Here is a 15,361-nt window from a genome sequence, read left to right on the forward strand (position 1 = left end):
TCTTGTTGTTCCTTCCCGTCTTTCTTCATCAAAAAGGCTTGTGGGCTTCTGGGCCGACGCAACCCTGGCGGCAAAGCGCATAGACTGTGTCCGGGCCGTCCCGACGAACCTTTTGCGCCTCCTCCTGCGTGCGGTTAACGTTATTCCACCACTTGCACGCTTTGGGGAACAGCCTGAACTACTAGTTCCCAAAAAATGATGCACGTGTTCTTTGCCTGTAGTCTGACCGACCGACCGAACCGCCCAGTTGTACCCACGTACCTCTCACTCTATGCAACGGGGGAAAAGGAAAGAAACCCTCTATCAAACAATATTCCTACAAGAGAAAAAAAAACCCCCCCTCCAAACAATGCCGGCTCTCCCTCCCTACCCAAGGCCATGCGCATGCTCATCATCATCGTCGTCGTCGTCAACATCCGCGGCCAGCAACCCCCTCTCCTCCCTCGCAGAACTCCGCCCGACGATGTTGCCCGACTCCCTGATCTCGCCGCCCTCGCCGTTCAGCACGAACCACACGTCCTTCTTGGTCAGCAGGCCGCGCAGGCAGCCCTTCTCGACGAAGACGACGTAGCGCAGGCCCAGCTTGGAGAACATGTTGACCGTCAGCTGCAGGCCGGCCTGGGCGTTGAGCGTGATGGGCGTCTGGTCCATCCACGGGCGCAGGTCGAGGCTGGCCGTGGGGTCTGACAAAGACTGATGCGCGAAGAAGGCCTCGGCGTCGACTGAGAGGTTGCGCGGTGTTGATGTTGCTATCGACAGCGCGTACGCGAGCTCCGTGCGCGATATGTACCCGAGCAGCAGCGCGTCGCGCGCGTTGTCGATGATAGGGAAGCCGCGGAACGAGTGCTGCGACAGCAGGCTGCGCAAGCTCTGGATCGTGTGGCCCGTCGCCGTGATGACGACGAGGTCCTCGATGCGCGTCATCACCTGCGCCGCCGGCACGTCGGGCACCGACGATCCGTCGTCGTCGCGGTTGTCCAGGAACGGGTACCCGTTGAAGTGGATCCAGGCCTCGTAGATTCCGCGCGGCGAGATGGCGTCGCCGACCCATTTGCTGATCATGACGGCGATCATGATGGGCAGCACGTATGTGAGTGCTCCCGTTAGCTCGAACATGATGACCACGATCGAGACGGTCATGCGCGTCGCTCCGCCAATGGCTGAAGCGGCGCCGATGATGGCGTACGTGCCTGGAGTTATACACGGTACGTCAGGCTCACACGCAGTGAACGGGAATTTGTTCTTGTGCGACATGTGCATGACTCGGACGATGAGTCCAATGGCGCGGCCATAGAGGGCTCCAATGGCCATTGATGGAAGAAGAATGCCGGCTGGTAGCATAAGTCCGAAACTGACCGCTGCAAGAATAACTCCGAGAAAAGCTGAGACGAGCAGGAGCGAGATGACTTCGGTATTGGCTTTTCCGGCCTTGCAGAGACCGAGCTGGTCGTCCATGATGTCTTGGCACTCGGCAAAGAGCACGTACAGCAGTTCTGTAGCCTGCGCGCGCATGAACTTGATGGGAAAGTTGATCAGCGCCGTGAGGAGGCTAACAGCGACTACTTCACGAAGTGGCCCATTGAATAAGGGGCTGTCGCGTCGTCTCTCGGCTATCTTGAGGTTCAGCTTGATCAAAAAGCCGCCGTAGAGGCCGCCAAGGACACCGATGATGGCGTAGGGAACCATCTCAAATCCGTGCCATCCCGAATGGTAGGTGACTTGGTACATGACAAGTTTGTTCGTCCGGAAAGGATCGAACCAGTGGAGAGCCACTGCGCCGGTCATGGCGCAAACAAAACTCTGCCACATTGTTTTGTCGGGAAAGTAATAGGATAGGGTCTGGCAACCATGAGTATGCAAATCTCGCAAATGTCGAGTGTTTGACCTACCTCGAGACTAAAAAGTACCCCTCCAACGGGAGCCCCGAAAGCCACCGAAATACCAGCGGCGGCAGCGGCGGAGAGGACCTCCCGTTTACGTGCTACAAAGTCGTCAATAGATGAAAGTGACCGTAGGAAAAGGATGCTAACCTTCGTTGCCATTGAGATTCGTGAAGAACTTCATGAAAAGATTCGCGAAGCAGCAGGCGACATGGACCAACGGTCCTTCCTTGCCAACCCACAACCCGGAGGCCACGGAAAGACACTGTTTCTTCATCAATCGACTGCAGTCTCATGACGTTGTAGGGACGTACCAGGCCAAGTGATTTGATGGTCAAAGTCCAGCCGCCCATAAAGTAACGTATGACGAAACCACCCAAAACGGTCTTGATCTCGGGGATGCCACTATGCTTGGCGTAAATGGCGTGGTTTTTGACCAAAATGGTTGCACATGCCGCAAATAGGACCTGGCAATTGTTAGAACATGATGCGCGTCACTGGCGTCAAACGTACAGAGAACACAACGAAGAACAAGTATTCGACTATGTAGCTGCCGGCCTTGGAGGTAGCGCCAAGAGCACTGCTCCAGGGATGCCAGTCGGCGCACTGCGCCAGTTCTGAGAGATGTCAGCGACGCACCCGGCACAGACTGAATTAGCGTACCATCGTATCCCCAGCAGCAGAAGTTCCTGTGCAAGTAAAACTTGCCATCTCCACCCTCGTTCTGGCAGAAGCCCGTCTTCAGATCGCCCAGCCAGTCGCTCACGACGTCAATGCAGGCGGAGACTATTCCGCTTGCCAGGCCGGTCAGGATGAGCACAATCCAGATCTGACTCGCATCCCCAATTTGTTTGAGCTGGCCCAAGACGCCAGACGCGCCGGCGTATAGCAACCGCAGGCGCTGGCGCTCCTTTGCGTATTCAAAAATCCAGTCGATAGCAGTGAGGTCGTCATAACCCACGCGCCGGCCGGGGCCTTCGACGTACCAGTCCACCCCCGATGAATCCTTCGCATCGTCGTCGTGGGCGGGGAGGTTGGGGTGGTCGAGGACGGAATTGCTGCGGATGCGACGGTGCTCGGCGCGCGACGAGGAGGGGCGCTGGATGGGCGTGGACTGGCGCGAGGTGAATAGCTTGGGGAGGGCGGAGAGCGTGAGGCCATTGTTGCTCAGGCTCTTGTTGCGGCGCTTGAACGACACGCTGCGGCGGTCAGCAGGCGGTGCGCGGAGGGCAAGGAAGGGCGTGCGTACTGCTCGCGCAAACCAGGGCCCAGCGGGTCGTCGTCGAGCAGGTTCGCTTCGTCATCGCTGGCAGGCGTGTCGTGGGGTGTCGAGTGGCCGGAGGGCGTGCGGCTGCGGCTCTGCGAAGCTTCGGCGTAGGGATGGCTATTGTCGCGAGAGCTGGCGGAGGCGGACATGAGCGGTTTGGACAGCTGCTGGCGCGGAGGCAGCAGCGGGCATGCTCGAGAGCGGTGTCGAGGAGTCTGAGATGCATTGGCCGGGGCGGATTGCCCTGTTGCTGGTGAGCTCAGCCCTGCAGCCGCCAAGCCCGGCGCCGGCTGCGTCTTGTTCTTCACATCTGGCCGCTCCAGGCCCAGCCAACCACGCGTCGGCTGCGCACACAAGGGCTTGTGCGGCTGCCCTTTCGTCCTTTCTCTTCGCCCAACGCGTCGCTCGATGCTGCTGATCGCGGGCCCCTTTCATCTGGCGCAGGGACCCCAATCACAGCCGCCCTTGACGCATTGTCACCGTTGACGCGTCGCAACACCACCGCGCCGTGGGAAACAACCACCATGGAGTAGCGTATAGGCGCAAATGCATCACGGCCCGGGAGCTTTGATATACACGATTTCCGGCTACCCCAGACTGATCCCCAGCACGTCATCCGCACCTGGCCAGTGCGCCGGAACAGACGCCTTGGCGACGACCATCCGGTCCGCCGGCACGCTGGAAGATCGCCCTTTGCGTCTCTGCCAATCCGTGCGCCTCTACTCTACTGCTGGCTGTCCTTTTTGCCTGAATCTACCATCTCCACATGCTCCGCGCCGCCTTCATCCTCTTGGGCCGACCCCACCACCTTGTTGACTTTGCCCACCGTTGCGTCCTTGCCGTCAAACAGCATGGCCACCGCCTCCAAACTCGGGCCCTTGGTCTCGATGAAGACCATGTACACGACGGCAAACTCGACCGCAATCCACACCACGTAGAACCAGTAGAACTTCCAGTCGAATGCCTCCAGCCCCAGCGGGTTCACGTACGTATTGAACGCCCCGGCTGCCCCCGTGAGCAACCAAAACAGCGCGATGCCCTTGGCTCGGAGCGTGTATGGCAGCACCTCGACCACGTACACCATCATCGCTCCCGTCCACCCTAAATTGTGCACGCCGCTGTAAAGATAGATGAATGCGACAGACGCATATGATGCCGATTTGGACCCCGACCAGTCCGGGCCTTTCTCGACGAACACTGTCTGTTGTCAGCGCATCCTATTGTTCTTTCCCGCAAGGCGTCTACTTACCTCCAGTGCAGATGGTAATCAGCGTGAAGACTAGCCACATGAGTGCCATACTCGATAGCAAGAGCGGCCTGCGTCCCACCCGCTCTGGCAGAAATGCGAATGCAACGCTGCACGCCAAACTGAACATTTGGCTCGTCGCTGTGATCAACGTCTGCTGCAGCTCCGTCTTGATCCCGGATGAGTTAAGCATTGAGTGAAGGTAGTAGCTGACGAGCCCGTTGCCAGACCACTGCTTGCAGATACCGCACCAGATCATGATGAAGCTGCGCCACCGGTTGCCCGGCGTGCGCCAGAGCTCGCTCCACTTGGTTTGCTTGGCTGCAATCTCCATCTCGATCGTCGTGCAGATTTCGTTGAATTCGTACTGCACTACGGGATCCTCGCGGTCGCCGTTTGCATGGTAATGCGCAAGAATCTCCAGGGCCTTTTCGTGGCGGCCTTTGCTGACTAGCCATCTCGGTGACTCGGGGAGGAAGAGTATACCTACGGCTTGAAAGAGGGATGGGAGTGCCTGGAAGATTGATGGAATCCGCCATGACCTGTGAACCGTTAGTGGCGATCATTGAAAGAGCTTGGACTGCCTCACCATGTGCTGCTCATCCGGAAGCTGCCAAAGGTGATCCACGACGCGACGATGGCTCCGGTGCTATATTGCGTGTTGGACATGGCCGTCGCTGTAGCACGATGGCTCGGGTACGCCAGCTCGGCCATAAGTACAGGCCCGATAGCCCCGACTATCACTCCTCCAATTCCAAGCAGGAGACGACCGGCTATGAACATGCCCGCTATATCATATGAGCGTCGGCTCAATTTCCAGTTGAGAGCACTCACAGTTGATCGATCCGGTTGTAAGGGCAGTTCCGACGATGCAAATCAATGATCCCAGAAACATTGCGGTTCGTCGACCAAATCCGTCGGAGAAGCCAGTGATGAAGAAGACGCCAAGGATGTTTCCGATCCAGTATGACGCGCTCAGGATCCCCAGAAGGCTGCCCGAGGGATGATGAAACTCTGAGAGATGCGTAAGAACCTCATACGGGCTTTAATTGTCGATTCGCGGGGACTTACCATCCTGCCAGACCTTCAGCTGCTGTACGTTGTTGATCAAACTTGCGTCATAGCCCTGGACGTACTCCGACATCAACGGGATGAAAAGAAGCAGGTTGAGTTTCAGCAATCCACTATCCTTCCACCAGTGACCGGTCTTGTTGTCCAGCGGCGTCGTAGCGGCCAGCGCCTGCCTGTCCACTTGTGCAGACCTGTGGGCGTGCATTTTCAGTTGAGGGTACACCAAAATGTACCGGAGAGGCTGAGTGGAATCCAAATGGCTGGCACAAATGTTCCAGCGCTAGGAAGCTTATATCTACACCAAGCATTGCGGCGGCTGGCGTGGCACAGCGCCTTCTGGTCCCACGACGCCCCCTTTCCTCCAATATCGCAGCTAAGAAACGCGCGAGCATAATGCTACCGCGCCGCACGCGCAACGCCATATACAGGGGGTTACCCCGCAATCCGCGTGCGATAACAGGTTGTGCTATGGGGAACGTTGCAGCTCGTCGTGGTTTCTCCGGGGGTCGCTTCGCGTGGAGGCGGGGCAGGCGGAGGATCAGCATAGTGCGTCAGCGCATACCTTGCTGCATCCTATATCCCGCCATTAGCCTCGCTACAATTCTAGCCGACCCCTTCTATTGATTTTTCCGCTCCGCCTGGTCGCTTGCAGCATGCAGCAGCACGTGTCAAGCGGATCATGGAAGTCAAAGTGCGGGGTGCCGTGTGAACTCCTCCAGACCTCCACCAAGCTCTGGCTGTGTGGCGTTGTACTTCGCTACACATTTTCCTTTTTCCAAGCTTCCTGTGGACCGTAGCTATGGCTTCGAATGGTCATTTCGTCAAGTTGAAGTCTACCATCAGCGTGCTCGGAGACGATCCACCGCGCACGCACCGTATCAATGCCAACTCATTCCAGCAGAGTGCGCTGCTAACGGTGAACGGATGGCAGTATGCCGGTTTCTACCAGAGTAAAGATGCCGAGGGGAACAGCAATACCTGCTACCCGACACTTGCGCGGCGGTGCCTCCGTTCCTCGCTTGGAGAAGATGATGGCCCGTGGGAGTATCTGGTCTTCGACGACTACGAGCAGACGACCGATGACGGTCACAACACCATCTCCATCGGCATCTGCACCGGTGATGGCACCATCCACGTCTCATACGACCACCACTGCGACCCGTGCGTCTCTCGTCAACCAGAGTGCCATCGACAACGGCGAGATTTCCACTGACGGGGAACGGCAGACTGAGATACCGCTTCTCGATCCAAGGCCTCGCGTCGCGCCCGCTAGGCCACGCATGGCACAAGAGCCTCTTCACCGCGACGGCCGACACGCTGCCCGGGCTGCCGCACTCGGGCGTCATGGACGAAGTGTCGTACCCGCGCTTCGTCGCCGTCAACGCCGACATGCTGCTCACCTACCGCATCGGCCAGTCCGTCTCTCTCTCTCTCCCCTTCCCCATCCTGCATTTCCACCCCTCCTTCCCGAATCTCCGTCCGTTTCCTCCCTCCCGCCCCTCCCCTCCCCTCCCCTCCCCTCCCAGCCAGTCACCCACTAACCCCCTCTCTCCTCGACACGCAGAGCCGGCTCGGGCTCCGACATCCTCCACGCCTACTCCTCCACGACGCACAGCTACACCTACCTCGGCACCTTCCTCGCCGGCACGGACAACTCGCCCTACATCAACGGCATCGACCATGACGCGCGCCGCAACCTGCTGCACGTCTCGTGGACCTACCGAGCCTTCGTCGCCTTCGACGACCCCACGCGCGCCGCGCACAAGGCGCAGGCCGGCCCCAACGGGCCCGAGAACAACTACGATCTGTGCTACGCGTGGAGCGCGGACGGCGGCGGCGTGTGGAGGGGGGGCGAGGAGGCGGGCGCGGGGGAGACGGTGGTGTTGGCGGATTTGGGGAGGGGGGAGAGTGTAAGGCCTGGGATGGAGGGGATCAGGGCGTTCGGGATTGAGAAGGGGAACGGGGTGTTGAATCAGGAGGGGCAGTGTGTGGCGCTCGATGGGGCGTTTTATGTGTTGAATCGGCAGAAGTGGGGGGAGGGGGAGGGGCAGAAGGTGGAGAGGTGGATGTTGTATTGGAGGGCGGTGGAGGGTATGTGTTCTGACTCTCTCGCTTTTTCCCCCCACCCTCCCCGTTCTGTTTTACTTGAGGGACCGGAGATGGTGTTGCTGACGCAAGAATTTAGGCACCTGGAAGCGCAGCCCCATTGACGGGTATTTCCCCACTGAAACGGGTTCGAGAGGGAGCATTTGCGCGGACAAAGACAGCAATGTTTATGCCATCTTGCCGGGCAACACTGACTCCTCCCTCTCCATTGTGAGGGCGTCGCTGGTGGAGGGGGAGATGCGGTTTGAAACGGTGTGGAGGCAGGACGGGTTTGACGGCGAGCCGCTAGTGGATCAGGCGAAAATGGACGATCGAGGCATCATATCGATTTTCACGAGAACGGATCGAGATTCCGATGGGAAACGCAAGATTGTGGTCATTGACGTGGATCTGGGGGCGCGAGTGGGACATGGTGTCGATGTGACGTAAGGGACGCGCTACGGCCGGCGGTTGTGACCGCAGCCGTTGAACCTCCGTTGATAACTCCGCATGTCCAAAGCCATTATCCTCCCAATTTCCCCCCTCTTCGCCTTTTGCTTTCCCCCTGAGCCAAAATGCAGACCTCGAAGTTGACACAGTTGACCGCCTCTTCGTTGACGATTTCTGTACGCAGATGTGGGTTGCCGTCATCCGCAGCTCGGCTGCTGTCGACGCGGTCGAGACCAAGCTGCAGCCTGCCCCGCAAATTGAGTAGCGTCACCACACAGCTCAACTGCTCGAATGAATTGCCATTGCCAGCTTCGAAGCCCTTCCAGCGCATGCAGTACTGTGCTGGACGCGCCTTCTCTACTGGTGCGCCTTCTGTAAGTGACATCATTTTGTCATATGTCATCATGACAGGCGGAAGCTGTGGTTGTGCCCCTCCTCCATGCCCTTCTTGTTAAAACCCTGCCCTCCCTTTTGTAAGCCACGCGCTCAACTTTAACCATAACCACAGCGCACTTTCAATTGGGCTCATCTATCAATCACACACCTCACTGACGATACCACTTCAAGATGGCTCCCTCCAACAACAACCAAGACTTCCAGATCAGCGAAGTGTTCAATGTCAAGAACAAGGTCGCCCTCGTCACCGGAGGCGGCTCGGGAATTGGCCTGATGGTATGCATCACTCACCTCCGTCAAGCCACGCACCGCTTTGCTGACCACCTGCACAGGCCACCCAAGCTCTTGCCGTGAATGGCGCCAAGGTCTACATCGTCGGCCGCACCAAGGAGAAGCTCGACAAGGTCGTTGAGGTCTACGGCAAGGACATCCCCGGCGAGATTATCCCGCTAGTCGGCGACGTGACGGACAAGGACGGCGTGGAGAAGCTCGTCAAGGAGATCGAGTCACGCGAGAAGTGCCTCTGTATCCTGATCAACAATGCCGGCATCGCCGCCGGCAAGACGACCCCGGACGGCGCGAACGCCGAAGAGCTGAAGAAGAACCTGTTCGAACCCACTACGTAAGCTGCTCGCCCATCTCCACCTCATTCGTCGTGCTGACGTGCGCCTGCTCCTTCCAGCGTCAAGGAATGGACCGACATCTATGCCACCAACGTTGTCGGCCCCTATCTCATGGCGACGGCCTTCCTGCCGCTGCTGCAGCGCGCGACGGAGCACCAGCACGGCTTCTCGGGCACCATCATCAACATCACGTCCATCAGTGGCATGATCAAGATCTCGCAAGGCCACTTCTCGTACAACGCCAGCAAGGGCGCCTTCATCCACCTCAACAAGATGCTGGCCTCGGAAATCGCCAAGGCCGGCCTGAAGATCCGCATCAACAGCATCGCCCCCGGCGTCTTCCCCAGCGAGATGACGACGCAGGAGAGCGGCGACGACCAGAAGAGCTATATGCCAAAGGATGCCAAGGGCGGCCTGCCCGCGCAGAGGCCCGGTAACGATAGGGATATGGCGAGCGCTATCTTGTTTGCCGCTACCAACCAGTACCTCAACGGCCAGAACTTTGCCGTCGATGGTGGTTATGTCACCCAAGTTGGACAGTAGGCGGGTGCCGTGGGACCTGCGTGATCGGTCGAGTTGTATGAAGGCTCGACTTCACACAGTTAATAGCTTTGCTCCACCAGTAATATGAACTATGCTCTAAACAAGACAAATCTCTCGCTGCACCTCACCCCTGAAGAACCGTTCGTCCAAATTCCATGCCACACCTATTCTTTCATAGCATGTCACATTATCTGCTGACGGCCGGACAACGAGACAAGCCAGATTCCTCCCCCTTTGCGTAATGGGCACCGCCCACACATGCCCATCAACCAAAAACACATGGGATCCCTCGCTGAGCTTTTCCTTCGTGTCATGAAGGCAGACAGAATCTTCAGAATCAAAGGTGATAGTAGCAGCATCCCACTGATGCCTAATCGCAGCCGTGACGCCGTACTTCCCCGTCGAACCACAGTACAAGACTTCCGCAAGCCGCTTGCAAAGGGACCTTACCACCAACTCACGCGACGGACGCGCCGGGATGGCAACGGAGGCAAAGTTCTCCTCCCCCTCCCCAAACTCACCCAATCCCCTCTCATGCAGCCCGACTCTACACCCCGTCGTCGACGCCCACGACCACGACGGTATCCCCAAACTCCTCAGTTCTCCAGGCCGACGGAGCTCGGTGCAGCACCCATCGCGCCCCCACAACAAACAGCACGGGAACTGCGACTCCCACAGGCCGAAAACGCAGCGATCCCCCTGCACCCCACCCTCAACCTTCCCAATCAGCCCCTGCAGCGCAACCAGCTTATCCCCAACATGCGTCAGCTGCCTCGCGCTGTACTCGGCAACGATACCGGACCAGTTCCCGCGGATCTGCTCGGCGCGGATGTCGCGCCTCGCGGGGCAGCGGCGCGCGTCGTAGCGGTGCCTCAAGTCGTCGAAGGAGCGGCCGCGGATGGCGTCGAGGTCGCAGGGCCGCGCGTCTTCGGCCGCGATGGTGGTCGAGCACATCCAGACGAGGGCGTCGGCGCTGTAGTGGATCACGCGCGGCGAGAGGATCCACTCTTGCGTGATCCACGCGCGGTTCTGCAGCGGGCCGAGCCAGGTGCGGCGGAGCTGGGAGTGTGGCGTGGTGGTGGTGGTGGTGGTGGTGGCGGCGTTTCGCCCTAGGAACACTTGCTGTCGTCCTGCTTCTTCTTCTGCTTGCTCGGCCGAAGTCATGGGTATGGCGACGGCGCCTAGGGATTCGCGGGGGATGAAGCAGCCGCCCGCTCCGTCCGCCGCGCCGCTCGCCGAGATGGTCAGGTGGGCTTGCTCGTACACGGTGCCCATCTTGGGCGCCTCGCGCGCCCAGTCGGCCTTGTCGTCGGCGTCCTGCAAGATGCAGAGGGAGTCGATCCAGAGATAGCGGAGCCCGAGGGCGCGGGTGATGCGGATCGCGTCCCGGAACGTCTTGGACAGCCCGTCGAGCGGGATGCGCCGGCGGTGCTGTCGCAGCGTCCCGGACGTCGTGGTGAGAGGGGGCTGGCCGGCGTTGGGCGGCCCCCAGCAGTGGCTCAGCGCAACGTACCGGCCGTGGAGGAGCGGGCTTTCCGGGCTGCTGGGCTGCTGCTGTTCGACGAGCCTGACCTGGCCGCCGTCGGCGGGACTCACGTCGATGATGCGGGTTGGGAGGATGGGGTCAGACGCGACGTCGACTTGTTCCCCCCCAAGAGTTTTCCGGCAACGCTCGTGGTTGCGCAGACAGTCGTCCAGGTGTTGTTTGAGAAACTCGAAGCATCCTTCCGAGTCTGCGGAGGGGAAGGGGAGCTGTAGGATCTGAGGCTTGGAAGCCAACAGTCCGAGAGCGCGATCGCGAGCGTCAGTGTCGCCTAGATAAAAGCAGTCAATCTCTCCATCATACGTACGGCTTAACTGGGAAATCGAGTTTTGCTTGCCTACCTCGCTTCGTGTAGATGGACAGGGTGTCTCCAAAGATCTTCTGCCCGGCCTTGTCGTCCACACAGTAGGGTCCTACGCCCATCCGATCGGGCCGGAGCCAGACGTCTCTGAAATTTCCCGCTGCAAGTTTGTCTGCCTGAGGCTCCATCGCCTTTCGGATTAGGTTGCACAGAGCGCATGACTTGGACGACTGCACCAGTTGTTCAAAGGTCGAGCAGTGAGCGTAGCCGGGGTATGCGCGGTCCAAACCTTCGATCGTGATCGCGGAGCACACCCTGCACAAAGGCATTGCAGTCGGAAGATGATGGGAAGCGAGGAAGCGCAGCAGTGAGAGTACTTGTCTCGAGGTGTGCTGGTCGTATTAGAATTGACGGCTGCATTACTGTTGTCAGTCATTTTTACCGGCAACGGTTCATTGGTTAGAAGTACCTACTTACTAGGCTCTTCTACTAGGTTTTTGAAATTCCTTGGAAGGATTCTGCAACTTGAAGGCTGGTTTTGATGATGTCGATGGCGACAGATTGTGCTCTGTTGAGGGATGGATGTTATACCCTTTGGACTTGAGTGCTGCTGAGGCACAGTCTCGCGGGGATGCCATAATGCGTGGTGATAGTTCACTTCTCCGCATTTAGGCTCCGTCGGAAGGTAGGGTTACATACATGTGAAGATGGCTGCACCTTGACAGTAATGAACGTGTCTGTGGGTTGCAAAAGGATTGGGCGTACACATATCGTCTGCCTTATCAGGATATTGCATTCCACTTCTGGTGTGATGACTCGCGATTTATAATCGGTACAGGCCATATTTGGGTCCATCACCGCCCTGAAGTGTATTTCTTGGTAGCATCCTGCACGCCATATTCCAAAGGGGAACGAGATCGATATTCCTTTCCAGGTATCACTGCAGCAGACCACAACAAGGTATTGTTAACCGGAAGAGGAAGGTTGCAAGGTGCAAGGCCCCCGCATACGCCACACAGACAGCTCAGTTCTTCGGTTGGAAACGCTCATACTATGCTTATGCCTTTTTGGTCATATTGCCCTTTTGGTCATTAATTGTACAAGTACGTCCTGCTGCTCAGATGACCTTTTGAACAACGATAAGAGAGATGAGCCCATCTGCATCTATCTCATCACGTATGTGGCCGGCGACCTGCCAAGGCACTGAAGCACAGGCCGACAACGGATTGGGCGTCGAGGGAGGAGGCGGCGGGGTGGCGAGGGCGGGAGAGGCCAGGCCAGGCCAGACCCTGCCCAGGCCGTACGCGGGGCGGCGATCGAGGCAAAAGAGAGGATAGAGACTCGGCAGAGGAAGGCTACTGAGCGGTTCTGGAGGGGGGCTGAGAAGGCCGGGAAGAGGGGTGAGTTGAGGAAGTTGGAGGCGACTCGGGAGAACACACCTCGGTCCTTCGAGACGTCCTTGGTAGAAGCGATCGCCAAGAGACCTGGTGTTTAGTGAGCTCAATACGCCACCCGTCCACCCCCTTGGATTCATTCAATGTCAGGGAGCTGCTTCGGCAGGACGTCGAGCTGCATGGGCAGGATCGTCGCCCGGCGATGGATAAGGCGAGAGCAAGGCGCGAGGGTAGACACGACGGGGATCCTGATATACCCTTTTACTCCTCGGAATGCAAGCTTCTTCCCTCCCATTCAACTCGTCATCCCCTTTTGATCACGAGTGAGCGCTGTCCGCCCCCAATTCTGATGATCAAACGGTTCCCACTGAATTACACCGTTGTGAAAGTGGTCTTTCTGAGCGGAGATCTTGCTCAGAACACAGGCACACGTCAGCTACTTCACCCACGTCATCTACCGTGGTGACTGTGACCTCGACCATTTTTGCATCCGCCACAACACGTCAAATCTGCGAAAGATGCAGTATATTAATGGAGCAGTATACATACGAGTCAGGACCCATATCTTTTATCAATGGGGCCTGTTGATGCGTCGGTAGATTAACGCCTTTACTCGGCATCCAACGGCTTCTGTCCGTAGACAACATACCTGATCTAGTTAGCAAAACCACCTCTCACTTCCACTTGGACGCACTTACATATCATGCTGAGGGTGTATAGCCCGGTTCTTCAACTCCTTCCTCAACTCCGCCACATGCACCTCAACCTCCTCCTTCTTCCACCCCCTGAGGCCCGTCAGAATCCGCATCGAGAAGCCCTCCAACCCATCCGCAAAGTTCGCCAAGTTAAACAACCCAACTTGTTTCTGCAACACCCAAGTCAGCACACGTACGCCCCTTTCAACCAACACTATCGCCCCTTCCACAGCAACACAACACAACCCCCCCTCCCGCGACAACAGAAAAAACAAAACCAACTCACCAACATCCCATCCTTCGGCCACCTCCCAACCGGAAACGCAAACCTCTCCACGCGGACATTCTCAAACCCCGCCGCCTCCACCCACCCCTTCAGCTTCGCCCCAGGCTCCGGCTCGACCCCCATGCCCTTCATTCCCTCCAGCGTCTCCTCCAGATACCTTGTCAAATACGAGTCTTTCGGCAGCGACCCGTCCGTCGCGTACACCTGCATGGTGAAGTCCTGCAGCTCGAGCCAGCCGCCGGGCTTGAGCGCGGCGCGGGATTTGGCGATCAGCCCCGGCCAGTCGCGGATTGCGCCGAGCAGGTAGCGCGCGTGGATGAAGTCGAACTTGCGTGTGTGGGTCCAGGCGTCTTCGATGTCGTCGATTTCGATGTGCACGTTGGGGGGCACGAAGGCGGGTTGGATGGGGGAGAGGTCGTTGCCGAGGATCTGTGGGGGGTGGGGTTAGTGTGGTGGAGGGGGGAAGAGGGGGATGAGGAGTGGTACTCGTGCGGATTCGTATTCGTCGCCTGCGATGGTGGTGGTTTGTCAGTTGGATTTTTTTTTTTTTTTTTCGGGGCCAGGAGGACGGGTTGGTGTTGTGGTTGTGGGGGGTTACATACCCATCTGAATCGCCCAGATGCCGGTTCCTGGTTGTTAATATGTGAGACGGGTTCGATTTTCTTTTTGAAGCCGTGTCGGTGCCATACCAGTTCCGAGATCCAAGATTTCCTGCACATCTTTCTTGATCGGTGCCAGGTGCAGCCTGCCGCCGAGGCGGAGCGTGATCATGTGGTGGACGAGGTCCAGGCGGTCGTTTTCGTCCTGCAATGCAATAGTCAGCCTGCTTGATGTCTTCGCGTTACGATGTATATCATGACAGACTTCGTCATTGGGCGCGAAGTACACTGCAAAGGTGGAGTCAGCAGCGGACGGCCATTGATTGGGTTCGACGGGAATCTGTCGTACCCGAGCTGTCCTTCTTGAAACTGTGGTACCGGCGACCATTCTCGTACTCGTAGTCGGTGATCGAAGAGCTCAATGACGACGTGCTCGGCCTTGTAGCGGCGTCGGCAAGCCTCGTTAGCATTTCGCGTGGCAGTGACAGGGGGGTGCGGGGGGCGGGGTGAAATGTGGAGACGAGACGCACAGGTCAGAATCGTATGAAGAATCCGTCTCGTCGGCTACCTGGTCGAAGGATCAAGCTGTCAGCATTAGCCCCTACGAAGCGACAGGCACTTGCATACATCATCAGCCTCGATGTGCTGAGGCGCAGGGTTCTCCGTCGGCTGAGACATGGTTGTACGTCGAGCAGTGATTAACGTTGACTCTTCGGAGAAAGATGCGACGAGGAGGAATTCGGCAGGAATGAGACTCGACCCGAGCGGGCGGTTGCTTCAACACGCTCCCCTTATGTAGGCTGCTGTGCCGCATGAGCCCGGCTTCGGCAGCTCCGATTCTCCCAGTGGGCCCAGGTAACATATCCGACGCGATCCCTGTGTTGATCTCGGGAACACACCGCAATACGGGGTACAAAGGACATGGAAGGCCTTAAAACTGATCGATCCATTGTCGCAAGACACGGAATCTACTCGCTGTCGT

General features: G+C 58.1%; 6 protein-coding genes across 6 annotated transcripts; 2 read left to right on the forward strand and 4 right to left on the reverse strand.

Annotated features, from left to right (window-relative positions):
- Nucleotides 1–366: 366 nt before the first annotated feature.
- Nucleotides 367–3,296, reverse strand: GEF2 (chloride channel; the record flags this gene model as incomplete). Its single annotated transcript, XM_066773539.1, has 5 exons — nucleotides 367–1,772; nucleotides 2,119–2,347; nucleotides 2,394–2,497; nucleotides 2,544–3,079; nucleotides 3,130–3,296. The coding sequence occupies 5 exons, from the start codon at nucleotides 3,294–3,296 to the stop codon at nucleotides 367–369; spliced, it is 2,442 nt and encodes an 813-aa protein (XP_066636106.1).
- Nucleotides 3,297–3,871: 575 nt separating this feature from the next.
- Nucleotides 3,872–5,669, reverse strand: SLS55_002054 (uncharacterized protein; the record flags this gene model as incomplete). Its single annotated transcript, XM_066773540.1, has 3 exons — nucleotides 3,872–4,344; nucleotides 4,517–4,879; nucleotides 5,465–5,669. 3 exons carry the CDS (start codon nucleotides 5,667–5,669, stop codon nucleotides 3,872–3,874), a joined length of 1,041 nt encoding a protein of 346 aa, XP_066636107.1.
- Nucleotides 5,670–6,263: 594 nt separating this feature from the next.
- SLS55_002055 (uncharacterized protein) lies at nucleotides 6,264–7,999 on the forward strand (the record flags this gene model as incomplete). Its single annotated transcript, XM_066773541.1, has 4 exons — nucleotides 6,264–6,625; nucleotides 6,691–6,879; nucleotides 7,029–7,372; nucleotides 7,650–7,999. The coding sequence occupies 4 exons, from the start codon at nucleotides 6,264–6,266 to the stop codon at nucleotides 7,997–7,999; spliced, it is 1,245 nt and encodes a 414-aa protein (XP_066636108.1).
- A 567-nt stretch (nucleotides 8,000–8,566) lies between these two features.
- SLS55_002056 (uncharacterized protein) lies at nucleotides 8,567–9,561 on the forward strand (the record flags this gene model as incomplete). Its single annotated transcript, XM_066773542.1, has 3 exons — nucleotides 8,567–8,671; nucleotides 8,728–9,017; nucleotides 9,078–9,561. 3 exons carry the CDS (start codon nucleotides 8,567–8,569, stop codon nucleotides 9,559–9,561), a joined length of 879 nt encoding a protein of 292 aa, XP_066636109.1.
- A 96-nt stretch (nucleotides 9,562–9,657) lies between these two features.
- Nucleotides 9,658–11,527, reverse strand: SLS55_002057 (uncharacterized protein; the record flags this gene model as incomplete). Its single annotated transcript, XM_066773543.1, has 3 exons — nucleotides 9,658–11,294; nucleotides 11,412–11,418; nucleotides 11,522–11,527. The coding sequence occupies 3 exons, from the start codon at nucleotides 11,525–11,527 to the stop codon at nucleotides 9,658–9,660; spliced, it is 1,650 nt and encodes a 549-aa protein (XP_066636110.1).
- A 1,881-nt stretch (nucleotides 11,528–13,408) lies between these two features.
- Nucleotides 13,409–15,057, reverse strand: SLS55_002058 (uncharacterized protein; the record flags this gene model as incomplete). Its single annotated transcript, XM_066773544.1, has 10 exons — nucleotides 13,409–13,448; nucleotides 13,498–13,664; nucleotides 13,781–14,209; nucleotides 14,267–14,289; nucleotides 14,383–14,409; nucleotides 14,470–14,584; nucleotides 14,645–14,667; nucleotides 14,729–14,817; nucleotides 14,910–14,947; nucleotides 15,007–15,057. The coding sequence occupies 10 exons, from the start codon at nucleotides 15,055–15,057 to the stop codon at nucleotides 13,409–13,411; spliced, it is 1,002 nt and encodes a 333-aa protein (XP_066636111.1).
- Nucleotides 15,058–15,361: the final 304 nt, after the last annotated feature.

Source organism: Diplodia seriata (assembly GCF_021436955.1).
Source record: "Diplodia seriata strain FDS-637 chromosome Unknown scaffold_2, whole genome shotgun sequence".
NCBI classification, from domain to species: Eukaryota; Fungi; Ascomycota; class Dothideomycetes; order Botryosphaeriales; family Botryosphaeriaceae; genus Diplodia; species Diplodia seriata.